Below are 13,388 nucleotides of genomic sequence, written 5' to 3' on the forward strand. Positions count from 1 at the left end.
TACAAAAGATAAAAGAAATAGTGATAGTATCCAAATCAATATTTTGAGACTTTAATTTGTAAAGGATTGTATGAGTGCTCAGAATTCAGAATAATGATAGCTACTTTCTTTAGTAGTCATTAGGTATGCTTGAAGATTCCAGTCTGTGTATATTCAATAAATAATTGAATATTTTCATAACTTATGAAGCTTTGAGTTCTTACTCAGTAGATGATCTTTGTGATTTCTCTACATTTTTTTTCCCTCTTGGAGGTTGAATCATTTCAATTTTTCCCCTCTACACTTTGAATTTTATTTCAATGAAATAGCACTTAGAGTGATTGCTTAGGAATCATATCCATAATTCAAGTGACTCAGTTTATCACCAAATAGACTTTTATAATGATACTTAATAAAACATTACCAAAACACTTCAAATCATACCTCATCTTCTCTGTCTTCTGAATGTATGTCTTAAATTTTATATTGCCATCATACCAGATTGCAACTTTCTTTACATAATAGATTTCCAGCATTCTCTGAACATGGATGAATCTTTTTGAAGCTCACCTTTTTCAATAATGAAAACTCACTGATTTCAGATTTGGTCAAGTGGAGAAGAACATTTATCCATCACAAGTACCTTAGTCATTTTGTGGCTATCTTTATACATCACGCCCTTCTTAACAGCAATGCAGAGTTAATGTTCACAATGAAATACATTCAAATGTTAGCAAATAATTTTGATTTTCACTTTTTTAATTAGGAAATTCAGAATGTGATGGACTGAGGGATGTGGTGGCACAAACTTGGAATGTCAATAGCCTGGAGACCTAGGCAGAATTGTAAATTCAGCATGGGTTACACAGTGAGACTTTATCTCAAAGACCAAAATAAAAGAGAAAATGATGTATGTTCCTCAGTAAATACTTGTGTGTGTATGTGCTGGCTTGCTGCTGCACACTGTAACACCAGCACTGCAGAGGAGAGAGAAGTAGGCACATCTCTGTGAGTTGAGGCTAGCCTGTTTTACATGGCATGTTCCAAGCCATCCAGGGCTACATAGAGACACCCTGTGTCAAAAAATCAAAACAACAGCAGCAACAACAAGCCAAAAACCTCTTTTTTCATATTTCTGACAAGAATTTATTTTGAGAAATCAGATCTCATTCCACCATGTAGGTCATTCCTAATAATCTTTGTTTTTGGTAACTGCATTGCGACATGGGCCTTTGAACTTGTCTCAGGGTAGATTGGGCATTTGAATATGCAGACTTATGCATGAGAAATGCTCACAACAAGCATCGTACACAGGTTTGACTGTACTTAATGTGAGATAAAAATATTTTTATACTACTAGGTAGTTTATAGGACAACCCCAGACACTACTGTGTTCTTTCTGGGATTTCTACAGTTAACATAACTCAGCTACTATATGATTAACAGCTTGCAAAGTACAGCCTATCCCTTGTAATGTCTCTTATCTGATGTGTAGACATATGATATACATGTCCGTATGTTTATGTGAAAATCTGTGAGATCATCGTTTTCCTTGGTGTTTGCTATTTTAGTCATTTGTATATCACAAAAGTTGGAGTACAGGAGGCAGTGAAGAGGTAGCTTTAGATCATAAATTACAAATGATTTTGTATCATTTGTGACTTGAATCCCTTAAATAGTTTCTTTAATCAATATCATGTTTACTCTCAAAATTATTTTGTTAAATGACTTTTTTCTAACATGAGACTTTGGTGGTTTAATTTGGGCAATTTGAATATTATTTAATATCTGCATTTTTTTCTGCTTGTCAGTGTTCAGTCATGAAACTGCAGTTCTATTTAGTAACATCTTTTGGAATATGCTAATGCCTGGTTTGTTATAACCAGCTGAGCCTGTTTCTGTTTTTATACAGAATTGCTGGCCACCTGAAGAGAATCCTTATTTCAGTAATTTTCCAGTGCATGGAAAGACATTATTTTGCAAGAAAGATTTCAAAAGATATTCCTTGCATGAAGGATCACTGATTCTTTTCTATTCTTTTTCTTTTAAAGATATTGGCCACTTACTAACCTTTTTATATTGTATATTTGAGTTCCAGTTGATATTCTCTAAGTAAATTTGACTTTATACAGTTCATTTAAGTTGATTTGACTTTTGTACATTTAGAGGTTTCTTTTATTACTCCTTCATTCATTATGATAAGTTCTTTTGATTTTAACTATCACTTAAGTTACATAAATAATTAGATTTATTAAAGAATACTATGCTGAAATAATTCATGTTTATACAGTGTTATAAAATTATAATTTCACAAATCATTTGCCATACAAACTTCATAGGGTTATAATACCTATTATTGTACTGATACGTTTTTTCTGTTTTGTTGAATAAATGGGTGTCAATATGCTTAATTTATAAAAAATATTCACAATAAGTAGTGTGGACTCATGGAATTGTGTGATTACCCAGGTCACATATCTGTCACTTCCATGTTTTCAAATTTAGAAGCTGTAGCAGTGCTGAAGTTGTCATGGAATCTACAAATGGAGAATAGAATTTCCCCGTGTTCTTCACATTTACTGTAGTGAAGTCGAATACATTCTTTTCATAACCTGAAAGAATGTTTCATGAGTAGGGACAGTATAGTATGATTTTAATATTTAAACATTATTCAAGTATTTAGTTTTGGTTAATAAAAACATTAAATGATTATTAATCAAAGACATCATTTTTATGGATACTCTGTGACTGTTTCTATAATTAAAATTGCCTAAACCTTGAGATTATTATTTTTTGAACTTCTGCTACTCTAATAAATTCTGCTGCTCTAGTAAATTATATATTCAGAAATTTTATACCTAGTAGCTGTGAATAAGATCTTCCATATGGAAGTATCAAGTAGAATTTTCTACCCATCCATTAGTAAATGTTAAAAGATAAACTTCGTATAGCATTCAGGGATACTAATATCTGAAACTTGCTAACTGGAATGTGAAATTACTGGAGCATAGGAACTATTCAGGACATCCCAGTACCCCAAAAAGTTGTAAATAAAATTATATACAAAGAGATGTTTTCACTATTATGCTGTCTCTTGGTTGGATTTTTCACACTCCTCCTAATTGGCTTCTGAGAATGAAGACATTGTGAAGAGGCCCTGAAAGTAAAGCGTTCTCACCGAACAAGCTGTGTTAGTAAAGAAAACACATCAGGGAAGTCATTAGGAAGTTATTATGGGAAAACCATATAGTTTTCAGACTTGGTGGAAAGCTGCACTCTTCATATCATTTGGAACTTTCTATGAAAGGAAATGAAACAGAAAGTTGAAGTTCCTTACAATAATATGTGACCCTGGTTATACATATTAGCAAAAGAAAAAATAGAAAATTTGGGAAAAATTATGCATTCAGTGAATGAACAGATACTTTTTGTGTGGTGTATCTGTTGATTGTACCCTAATGACAAGTTTGGGAGTTTCTTCTTACTACTTCATGAATTCTGGCAGAAAGTTGGGATTCCCAGTTTGAAGACAAATTATGTACTACTCACAACACTAAAGTAGTTGATTACCATATTTTTACTACTTCATCATTTCCAAGACATACAAGGATAAAACTGTAGGCCCAGCTGACTGTCACTTACTCAATGGTTTTGCATCATTGGAGTGGGGTGGTGAGTTTGTAAACATCGATTTTTATAGAGCATTTAATAGTACTGTCTGCTTTGTAGTTTTCAAAGGTGACTCTCAGCATGACCTAAAGAAATGGTATTAGCATCAGCAGCTAGAGCATTGCATTCTTTCTCTAACTGAACACAAGGTAAACGGACATGGATGCTGATAGTGTGTCTGTTTCTTCTATCACTTATAACTCATTGGCTTCTAATAATATTTGAGTGTACAGGCAAGTCAGCAAAAAAATATTCCAGTATGATATTTTGTTCTGTTCACAAACAAAAAGGAAAGCTAAATTTATAAAAACAATGGTTTTCAACCTATGAGTTGTGATCCTGTTGGGGGTCGAATTACCCTTTCATAGGGCTCACATAAATCAGATATCCTGCATGTCAGATATTTATATTATCATTCATAAAATTAGAAAAATTATAATTATGAAGTGGCAACTAAATACTTTTATGGTTTGAGGTCACCATAACATGAGTATTAAGGTGTTGCAGCATTAGGACGGTTGAGAAACACTGTATATAAGAACAGTATTCATTGACACTGATAATAATATTCATTTCCATTTTATAACTTATTTTTTAATTGTGTGGCTGTATGTGTATACATATCAAGTGTTAAACTGTTCTACTGATTCAGCATATGAAAATGTTATGACATATTTCCTCAAAGGAGTAAAGGAAGTGATGACTGTTTAATTTGCTTTTCCCAATCCAGAAGAAGAGGAATGTCCTGTGAATGATTGACTTATTGATAACAACTTCCAAATAATCTTGTCTTTTTAGCATCTACAGTATGTTTAGCTAACTATGTTAATGTCTGGTTTGCATTCATGGAAATTGAAAGAGGATCATATAATATATAAGCAATACATACATAACTATGAATCATATAGTAATAGCAGATGAACACAGATTTTAAATATATTCTTGTGGATATACATCTGGGAACTCACCTAAATTTTTAACTCATTTGCTTTCCTGCATAGAGCAGTGTTCATTAACTATTATGTGCTTCATTCGAATTGTGGATACATTTAAAATCAGTACCATCTCATTTTCTTTTTAGGTAGTCATTACTAGTAAAAGTGGTGAGATCTTGTATCGCATTTCACCGTGGGCCAAGTATGTGGTTCGTGAAAGTGACAATGTGAATTATGATTGGATACACTGGGATCCAGAAGACCCATATAAAGTAAGAACAGGAGATTTTAAATAATTGCTTATTTCAGCGTTTCTTAGGAAATTAATTTGTATATTTTATAGCTTTTATAATAATGCTCCAAGACTTTCTTCACTGTTTTCTTATTATTTTGCATGTTAGTATTTCTATGTTATACATCTTATACCAGAGTCTGTCATATCTATCCATTGAAACATAGAAGTTTTTTTTTTTTCATTCTGTCTGGTTTTGAAGTTAGTAAAAACAAAACAAAACAACAACAACAACAACAACAAAACCAAACAGTAAACTTCTATATACTTATCAAGAAGGAATATTAATATTTTGAGTTACAATTTCAAACTTACAAAGATTTAAACAATTTAGTATTTCTTACTACCATGTGTATGATGATGGATTAGTATAGTTATGAAAAGGGCATTGGGATGGTAAATGATCTAATGTATTTGGGGAATATTTTAGGATTATGTTTCACATGTGTTATATGAAATTTAGAACTAAGTTTTTCAGTCATTTGTATTACTTGATCTTGCTAATGAATGATTTGTATTAAATAATTAAATTATATATGCCAATCAGGACTCCATATTTTTTTCTAAAGCATAGGCTCAAAAAAAAGAAAAGATCTCTCCATCAGTCATGCCACATGAGCTATTGCCTGACTTCCTTTTTTAGGTGTGCTTATTAACACAATCCTATAGATGATTAAGAAGCATAGTGTATGCAGCCATTGCCTATGGTGTGGGAGAATAATCACAAACGTTTCGCTGAATTTATCCACTATTTTATTTCACATACTTGCTAAGTTAGTGTCACAACTGAATGTTTGGTTTAGTTCCATTTGTAACTCTGTATTCTGTAGTTCAAGCATTCCAGACCTAAGAAACCAAGAAGTCTAAGAATTTATGAATCTCATGTGGGAATTTCTTCTCATGAAGGAAAAATAGCTTCTTACAAACATTTCACAAGCAATGTACTACCAAGAATCAAAGACCTTGGTAAGTAATAATTGTGATTTTTATTCAGATAAAATTTTAATGGGACTGTTCTCTTATTAGAAAAGCTAATTACAAGTGTCTCTTTTTTGTGTTAAGAGATTAAATATGAAATAGAAGTGCATTTTATTTTAGGCTTCTCCAATTGCCCTGTAATAGTGATAACATAGAAAAGAGAAATGGAATCAGATAGAGCATATGCATTCAAGATATTATTCTAATTTCAATTTAATGTAATGTGAACTGATGGCTTCCAAATTGTAGATAAATATGCAAGTGTAATTACTTTTCTGCAGAAGATAACCTTTATCATTTGACGTGGCCATAGATAATAGCCAGTCCATTTTATTATTTTATGGAAAAAATCTAATATTTGTAAGGTGTCTGGAACTCATTTTGGGTCAGTTATTATATATTGTCAATATCTGGATGACTTTTTTCACAAACATTTCTGGACCACATTTGAAACACATTGAGGTGTTCACGTATCAGACATGACTGTCTTCAGAGAAGCCTGAGAATAAATAGTATTTGGCTGACTACCCGCTTCAATAGATGTTATATCTATTCTTTTTCTTTTTCATAGGTAATACATTTTAAAAAATAATTCTCTAACATAGTTGGTGCCTGCTGCAACAACCAGACAGGAAGACAAAGTACATTTAATTATATCACTTCTGCCAGGGAGTTTAGTTTTTAGCTAGAGGAATGATTTAAATCCAAGTCAGGGTAAAGTTTTCACTTATGTATAGATCCTAATTATCTGTGATTGTGAACTGAACGCTATTCCAGAAGCTAAGATTAATTAAATGTATTGTTAGCATTGGTGGATAGGTATTATGTTACATTTACTCATTGAAGAAGAATTTTCATTATTATAGAATAATAAATTATTTTTACCTGGCTTTTAATATGGGCCTCAGCAGCACGCAATGCTTCTTTGCAACGTTGTTTGAGTTGCCTAGCACTGTAGATAGAGAGCACACTAAGGGAGACATGATTAGTGCCATTCAAATAAACAATGGACATGTGAGATGGAGCTCTATAAGAACAATATCTATTATATAATAGAGATGTAATTAAGACTCTGAGTTTCACTCTAAGATATATGGTAATTGATGCCCATGATCTGAGCAAGATTCTATACCTGTGTTTCTGTTAGGTCTGATAGAATTAAATCATTTTCCTTTTACAACAATGTTCCAATGATGAGATCTGGGACAAATGCTTTAAATATATATATATTCCTACTTCTGAATTTGTATTTGTAACTGCTACAGAATTTATGATATGCTAAAATACAGTCATGAGGAGCTAAAACACAGCAACTGAAGAGAATGAAATTAATATGGATTTTGGTTTTCTCAACAAGTTCAGTTATATATTTAAATGACTTGTTCATGAATCTGATTTTATGAACTCTTTAAGAGAATTGTGAAGCTTATATGAATTAGACATTAGGAACATAATAAAAATATTTAGTATGATTGTTGCAGAAATGTAACTTTCCAAACAACCAGATCATATTTGAAAAAGGATAAATTTGTTTTTTGGAAGAAAACAAAAACTGATTTTTCATGCATTTTTTTTATAAGGTCAAGAGGTTCTGTCTTTTCTCTGATTATTTACTATGGCTAATTGTACTGTTATTATGAATATTTAAAGGAGAATCCCTACTTTTTGGGTGACTTCACTTACCACTAAGGGAAAAAAAACAAAAACAAAAACATTTTCAGATGAAGAAAGAAAAGCTTTAGACTTATCCTGTGTCTGTGTGTGCACATGAAACACATTTAACAAATTAGAGTATTTCCATAGGGACTTACTCCAGGCTTCATAAGACCTACTTTGTAGAAAAAATGAATTTGATAATATGTCTTAGGCCATATGGCAAAATGTCTGAATCATAATGAAAAGAGGCAAAGTGAAAAGCATATATCATGCAATCAGTTACTTTTATTTAGCCTCATAATCTGCAGTATGGATATTACAAGTAAAACTGAAGTTTAGCATATGCAGATTTCCATGTTTAATATTCTAAAGCGAAATTATGTATATATTTGCATATCATTTGTCGTGTATTAAAATGAAGACATTTCAACTAAGTAGACAGAATGTAACTCTAGGAGACATGTCCAATTGTGTTAGAAGGTCAGACAAGGAAATTGGTCAAAATAGTAGAGCTTTGCATGATGATTAGAGCTTCCAGATTCTTTGTAAAAGTTATCTCTTGAGAATATGCAATTTTTCGTTCTTTTTTTAAATGTACTTTTGACTTGATTTGGGTTTTGTGTGTCTAGGATACAACTGCATTCAGTTGATGGCGATCATGGAACATGCTTACTATGCGAGTTTTGGGTACCAAATCACTAGCTTTTTTGCAGCTTCAAGGTAAAATGAATATTTCATCTTCATGTGTATTTCAAACAGTGTAATCAAGTTGAATTGTAACATTTAATTTAGTTTTGTTTTGTAACCTCACTTATGGTTATGGTTAATAGAAGCTGAGTGTTTTTTACTGAGGTCATTGACTTTCTTCAGAGGGATCAAGCCCTGCTTGACCCAGATTTAATGTCATGTTTCATGGAATGACATACGCTGATCAATGTCTATTTACTCACTGTAACTGATGTACCTTTGGAGGTACATCTTAGTCAGAAACTGTGTCCTGTGCAAGCCGGTACTGAAAGAACTCACACCTTTTTATAGGAAGAGATTGGTATCAGGTTGGAGCATGTGGGAGCATCTGTACTACTACTGTACAAATGGACTTCTCATCTCAGACTTAAGTCAACTAGACTATGGCTCTTTGGGAAAAAGACTACACTAAATGGCCCTGTGTGCTTTGATTACCACAAATTGAACAAACTCAAAATTAATTCTCCTCATGTAGTTTACAGTATGGGAAATAGACATTAATTGACATGCATATAGTGGTTTCTACTGTCAGTAAGAACTAACAACAAATTGCCTCTAGAATACTCCAAAATTGACTATAGATTCAATATGATATGATATTTGAATTGAACTGAACTGAAATTGTTTCAATAACATAGCTGAGGAAGGTTAGAAGTGGACTTAAGCATATAGTAGTCTAGAAGAAGATACTAATCAATTTTCTTACATCTCCCTGTAGTTCTTTTGCGTGTACACACACACACACACACACACACACACACACACACACACACACACAGTGTCTAGTGCTTTAAATTTGTTCTTTTCTACCCTCATCCAAGAAGCTCTCTTGTCTCTCTACTAAGAAGTGCTTGTTAAAGCCATTGGTGACCTTCATCCCTGGAGTACAGTGGCATTTCGTGGTTAAGTTGAATTGTCAGAATCATTTACCACAGCCATGTTCCTCTGCCTCCTTGTAAGATCTTTATTTTTCCCTTTAATTCTAGAACACAATATCCTGCTGTGGCCTCTCTCACCTCACTTTTTTTTTTTTTGTATATTTTCTTTCACTCCTTCCTTCTGCTCTTTCATTTTCTAAAAAAAGAGGAAACCTTTTTAGTTTTGTTTTGTTTTGTTTTGTTTCAGTCCCTTCGGCTTTGGTGTTCTTTCTGTGGAAACTTGATGTTTCTAATCCTTATAAGCTATGTTCTCTATGTGTCAAATATGTATCTTCAATATGCTGCACATGAAATTCCTCACCATGCCCTCCACCCTCCTCCATCATATTTTCTAATTCACTAAATGACATTTTCATTTTCTAATTCCTTAAGCCAGAATCTTGGCATTTTCCTCTTCTATTCCACTCCTACCCCATTTTGTTCTCTCCTTATTATAAAGCTTAGCCATCTGCCACTTCACATAAATCGGGCTGCTCACCTGTCCCGCTGCTCACCTGCCCTGCTGCTCACCTGCCCCACTGCTCACCAGCCCTGCTGCTCCTACTCGGGTCCAAGTTGCCAATCGTTCACTTGGCTCCTTTCCACAGTTCTATACTGGTCCTTGGAACCATCTTGACTCAAATATCTGTTTTCTGCACCATAGCCTAAGTAAAGCATTTAAAGATGAATGTTGAATTGTATAAATCTCCTGCTTACATTCCCCTCCAGTGTGTCTTTCAAAAAACCACCAGTTGTCCACTAGTCATGTGATAGAATTTATCAGGCACTCTTGCTCTTTCCTTTGATGATTCCATTCAACATCTGGTTTAGTCTTTGTAAGTTTTTAACAGCTTGTCTACTTGGCTCCCACTACTCATTTCTCTGAATACTCTGCTTGTAGATATCCTTATGTCTTTTTCCTCAGTACTTTCTTGGTCAGCATCATCTATAAGAACCACCCACTGATGACTGGTCTTGAAATTGTGTGTGTGTGTGTGTGTGTGTGTGTGTGTGTGTGTGTGTGTGTGTGTGTTTCCATTTTGCCTTTGAAAAATTATTTGCTATGTCATTCTTCATATCTTGTTCATTTTCTGTCCCCTCATTTTAGTGTGAATTCCAGAACAGTGGTATTAATATTGTTCAAAATGTACTCTCTAGAATATGGAAAATTTCATGGCTCATGGCAGCTACCTTAATATAAATTTGATTAACAAAGAAAGAATGAAATAGCTGGCTGAATGAAACTGAGCTCTACTCATTTATTGAGCATGTTACTCAGTGAGTAAAACCATCCCAATGTTACCTTGATAAGGAAAGGAAGGGGTAGCATGCTGCAGAGAGCCTACTGTTATGAGAAATTGCCATCTAGTAACTCCTGTCTTTATGGTATTAGGGTCACAGTGGTTATCAAGAGCATAACATGACTTGTTTTACCTTGTAAAGTCACAGCTTCTAACTTCACAGGAAAGTGCTCATTAGGAGAATGCTATTTGCTAAGCACTGCTCTGTGTCATGGAAAGGCACATGTACTCAGCCTCTGCTATGAATAAGCATGTCATCTGCTGAGGAAGAGAGATCATAGCTATATCAAGGGCACTTATGTATCTAGAGGGCAAAGTTCATGGCTGGAAAATAGCAATGTGAAGATTTCCCTGGGGTGACAGAAAGCTTTCTGGGATGGATGTTTGTTTTCTACTGCAGGTAGATGAAGAGACTGCATATAAGATACCCAGCTCTTCTGTCTGTGTGTCCTGTTGGTCAAACATGTTACATTCTCTTGGCCCTCTAATTCTGGAGACATTCTGTTTTAGGAACAAGTGCAGAGTGGACAGCTTTGAGTCCTTTGATGAACGATGTACTCTAGACCCTTTCCCTAGTTCAGTTGTATACAGTCAGAGGGATAACATCTGGAAAGCATCAGTGATCATGACTGGCTCAGCTTGGTCATAGAAGTCAAACTCCCCAAGGATAAAAACAGATTTAATATTTTGTGTCTTTCAAATGCAAATTGTATTTAGCATATCAGTTCCATTTAACAGCTCTATTGAATATTGAATACTTTTCTTTAATGCTTTTAATTTACTTTATATCAAATAGCATATCTAGTGTATATAAGGGTCATCATACTGCATTTTTGTATTTAGAATAGTTAATACCGTGCTGGGCATAGGCATTGATGTACCGTTGCTGTTTGCTTTCAATTGGATGTAATGCTTTTCTGTGTCCTTTCCCTTCAGTCGTTATGGGACTCCTGAAGAGCTGAAAGAACTTGTTGACACAGCACATTCAATGGGCATCACAGTCCTTTTAGATGTGGTACATAGCCATGCTTCAAAAAATTCAGAGGATGGCTTGAACATGTTTGATGGGACCGATTCTTGTTATTTTCATTCTGGACCCAGAGGGACCCATGAACTTTGGGATAGTAGATTATTTATCTATTCCAGGTAAGCGCATATAACATGAAACTTTCTGTTGTTGCTTAAAATTAATTTCAAGTATTTTCAACAAATTAGTATGTGTGTGTTCTCTTACTATTAGTTGATGCTTTTGATTTGATGTCTAAACCTTATATGAGGAATTTTAACTATTGCATAGTACATCTATTTTTGGCATATTATATTAAATTTCAACTTTATAAATCTGCAATTTAAAATATTTTGGTGATATTGACACTTGAAAGTTTTAATGTGAGTGATTTATTGTAGCTGGAATTTTTACTAGTTCTACCCAACCCCATGGATCCCACACCGCTTATAAGGTAATCTCACAAGCTCATATTAATTAAACTGCTCAGCCATTAGCTCAGGCCTACTATTGTCTATCTCTTACACTTAAACTCAGCCCATTTCTGTTAATCTATATGTTGCCATGTTTTCCGTGGCCTTACCTGTTGCCTTTACATGTTGCTGCCTGGACGGCAGTCTAGCATCTCCTGACTCAGCCTTCCACTTCCCAGCATTCTCTTCTCTGCTTGTCCTGCCTATTCTATACTTCCTGCCTTTCTACTGGCCAATAAGCGTTTTAGTTTTCTATCAATCACAGCAACATATATTCACAGTATACAGGATATCCCACAGCAATTTATTATTAAAATTTAAAAGGTAGTTTCATCTCATTGGATCAATCACAGAAAATCTTTTGCTAAAAATACACATTGTTTTAAGTTTGCCACTTTAAACTAATGCTCTATGTCTTCATATATCAACAGTAGTTCAATGGTTTTCTTTACAGCTAGCTTAATAACCACAAGTGACATTCCTTTTACTTACCTTGTTTCAGGGATAAACAAACTAAGTTTTAGTGTTTAAATAGTTAATTTTTTTTCTAGCTTGCCATCTATATAGAAAGTTGTTTTAGATGATTAAAAATTCTTATACCTTATACATATTTTAATATGCATGAATTTTGTTCTTGACCCACCACATGAATCTGGGTGTAGAATTTTCAATTTGTAGCATTAAGATTCAAAAGATTTCAGATAGTGGGATATCAGATACTTATACTAGAGACACTCAACCCATAATTAGGTACTAGAATCTTCACTACTTTCAAAATGAATGACATCATGTATTTATTATATTTCCACTTATGGTAAGTAACGATAGCAATTGAAAACATTGTGAATTTTCTGCTTTTGTCAAATTGTGCTATTTAAAATTAATCAGCTAAAATATGCACAGTATTGGAGAGTATCTTTTCCTGGCAGCCCTGTTGGTCTTTGTTTCTTCTTGGTGGTTTGGCTGGTTCCTGTTCTTTCAGGCTACTTGTTCTGAGCCTCTTCCAAGCAGTTCAGCTCATTGGAGAGTGATTCTAATTGTATATATTCTTGGGAAGGGAGGGACCTTGTGGATCTTGTCAGTTTCAGGGACTTCCTATAGCTGTTTTGAGTTGCTTACTTCCATCCCTGTAGGATGGAGTATTTTACTTCCTCTTAGAATATCCTGTAGTTTTACCTGCTTGCAAACCCCCTGCACAAAAATATCCTTTTGTTCCACTTTGCATTCCCATATTCTATATCTTAAGAATTTTCCCTCCAAGATGGATTTTTATATGTTTGCTTGTTTGTTTGTTTGTTTGTTTTGTTTTTAGAGACAAACTTTCTCTGTATAACAGTTCTTGCTGTTAGCTGTCCTGGAATTTGCTCTGTATACCAGACCAGGCTGGCCTCCAATTCACACAGATCTGCCTGCTTCTGCTTTTCAAGTGCTGGGT

The 13,388-nt window shown here is 33.9% G+C and overlaps 1 protein-coding gene across 1 annotated transcript in view; it reads left to right on the forward strand.

Moving 5' to 3' along the window:
- Nucleotides 1–13,388, forward strand: part of Gbe1 (1,4-alpha-glucan branching enzyme 1) — a 241,631-nt gene that overhangs the window by 102,907 nt on the left and 125,336 nt on the right. The window contains exons 4-7 of the mRNA XM_036203624.1: nucleotides 4,730–4,855; nucleotides 5,706–5,841; nucleotides 8,139–8,229; nucleotides 11,411–11,620. Coding sequence (XP_036059517.1) covers nucleotides 4,730–4,855; nucleotides 5,706–5,841; nucleotides 8,139–8,229; nucleotides 11,411–11,620 — 563 coding nt within the window. The remainder of the gene's footprint in view (nucleotides 1–4,729; nucleotides 4,856–5,705; nucleotides 5,842–8,138; nucleotides 8,230–11,410; nucleotides 11,621–13,388) is intronic.

Source organism: Onychomys torridus, chromosome 12 (assembly GCF_903995425.1).
Source record: "Onychomys torridus chromosome 12, mOncTor1.1, whole genome shotgun sequence".
Taxonomy (NCBI): Eukaryota; Metazoa; Chordata; class Mammalia; order Rodentia; family Cricetidae; genus Onychomys; species Onychomys torridus.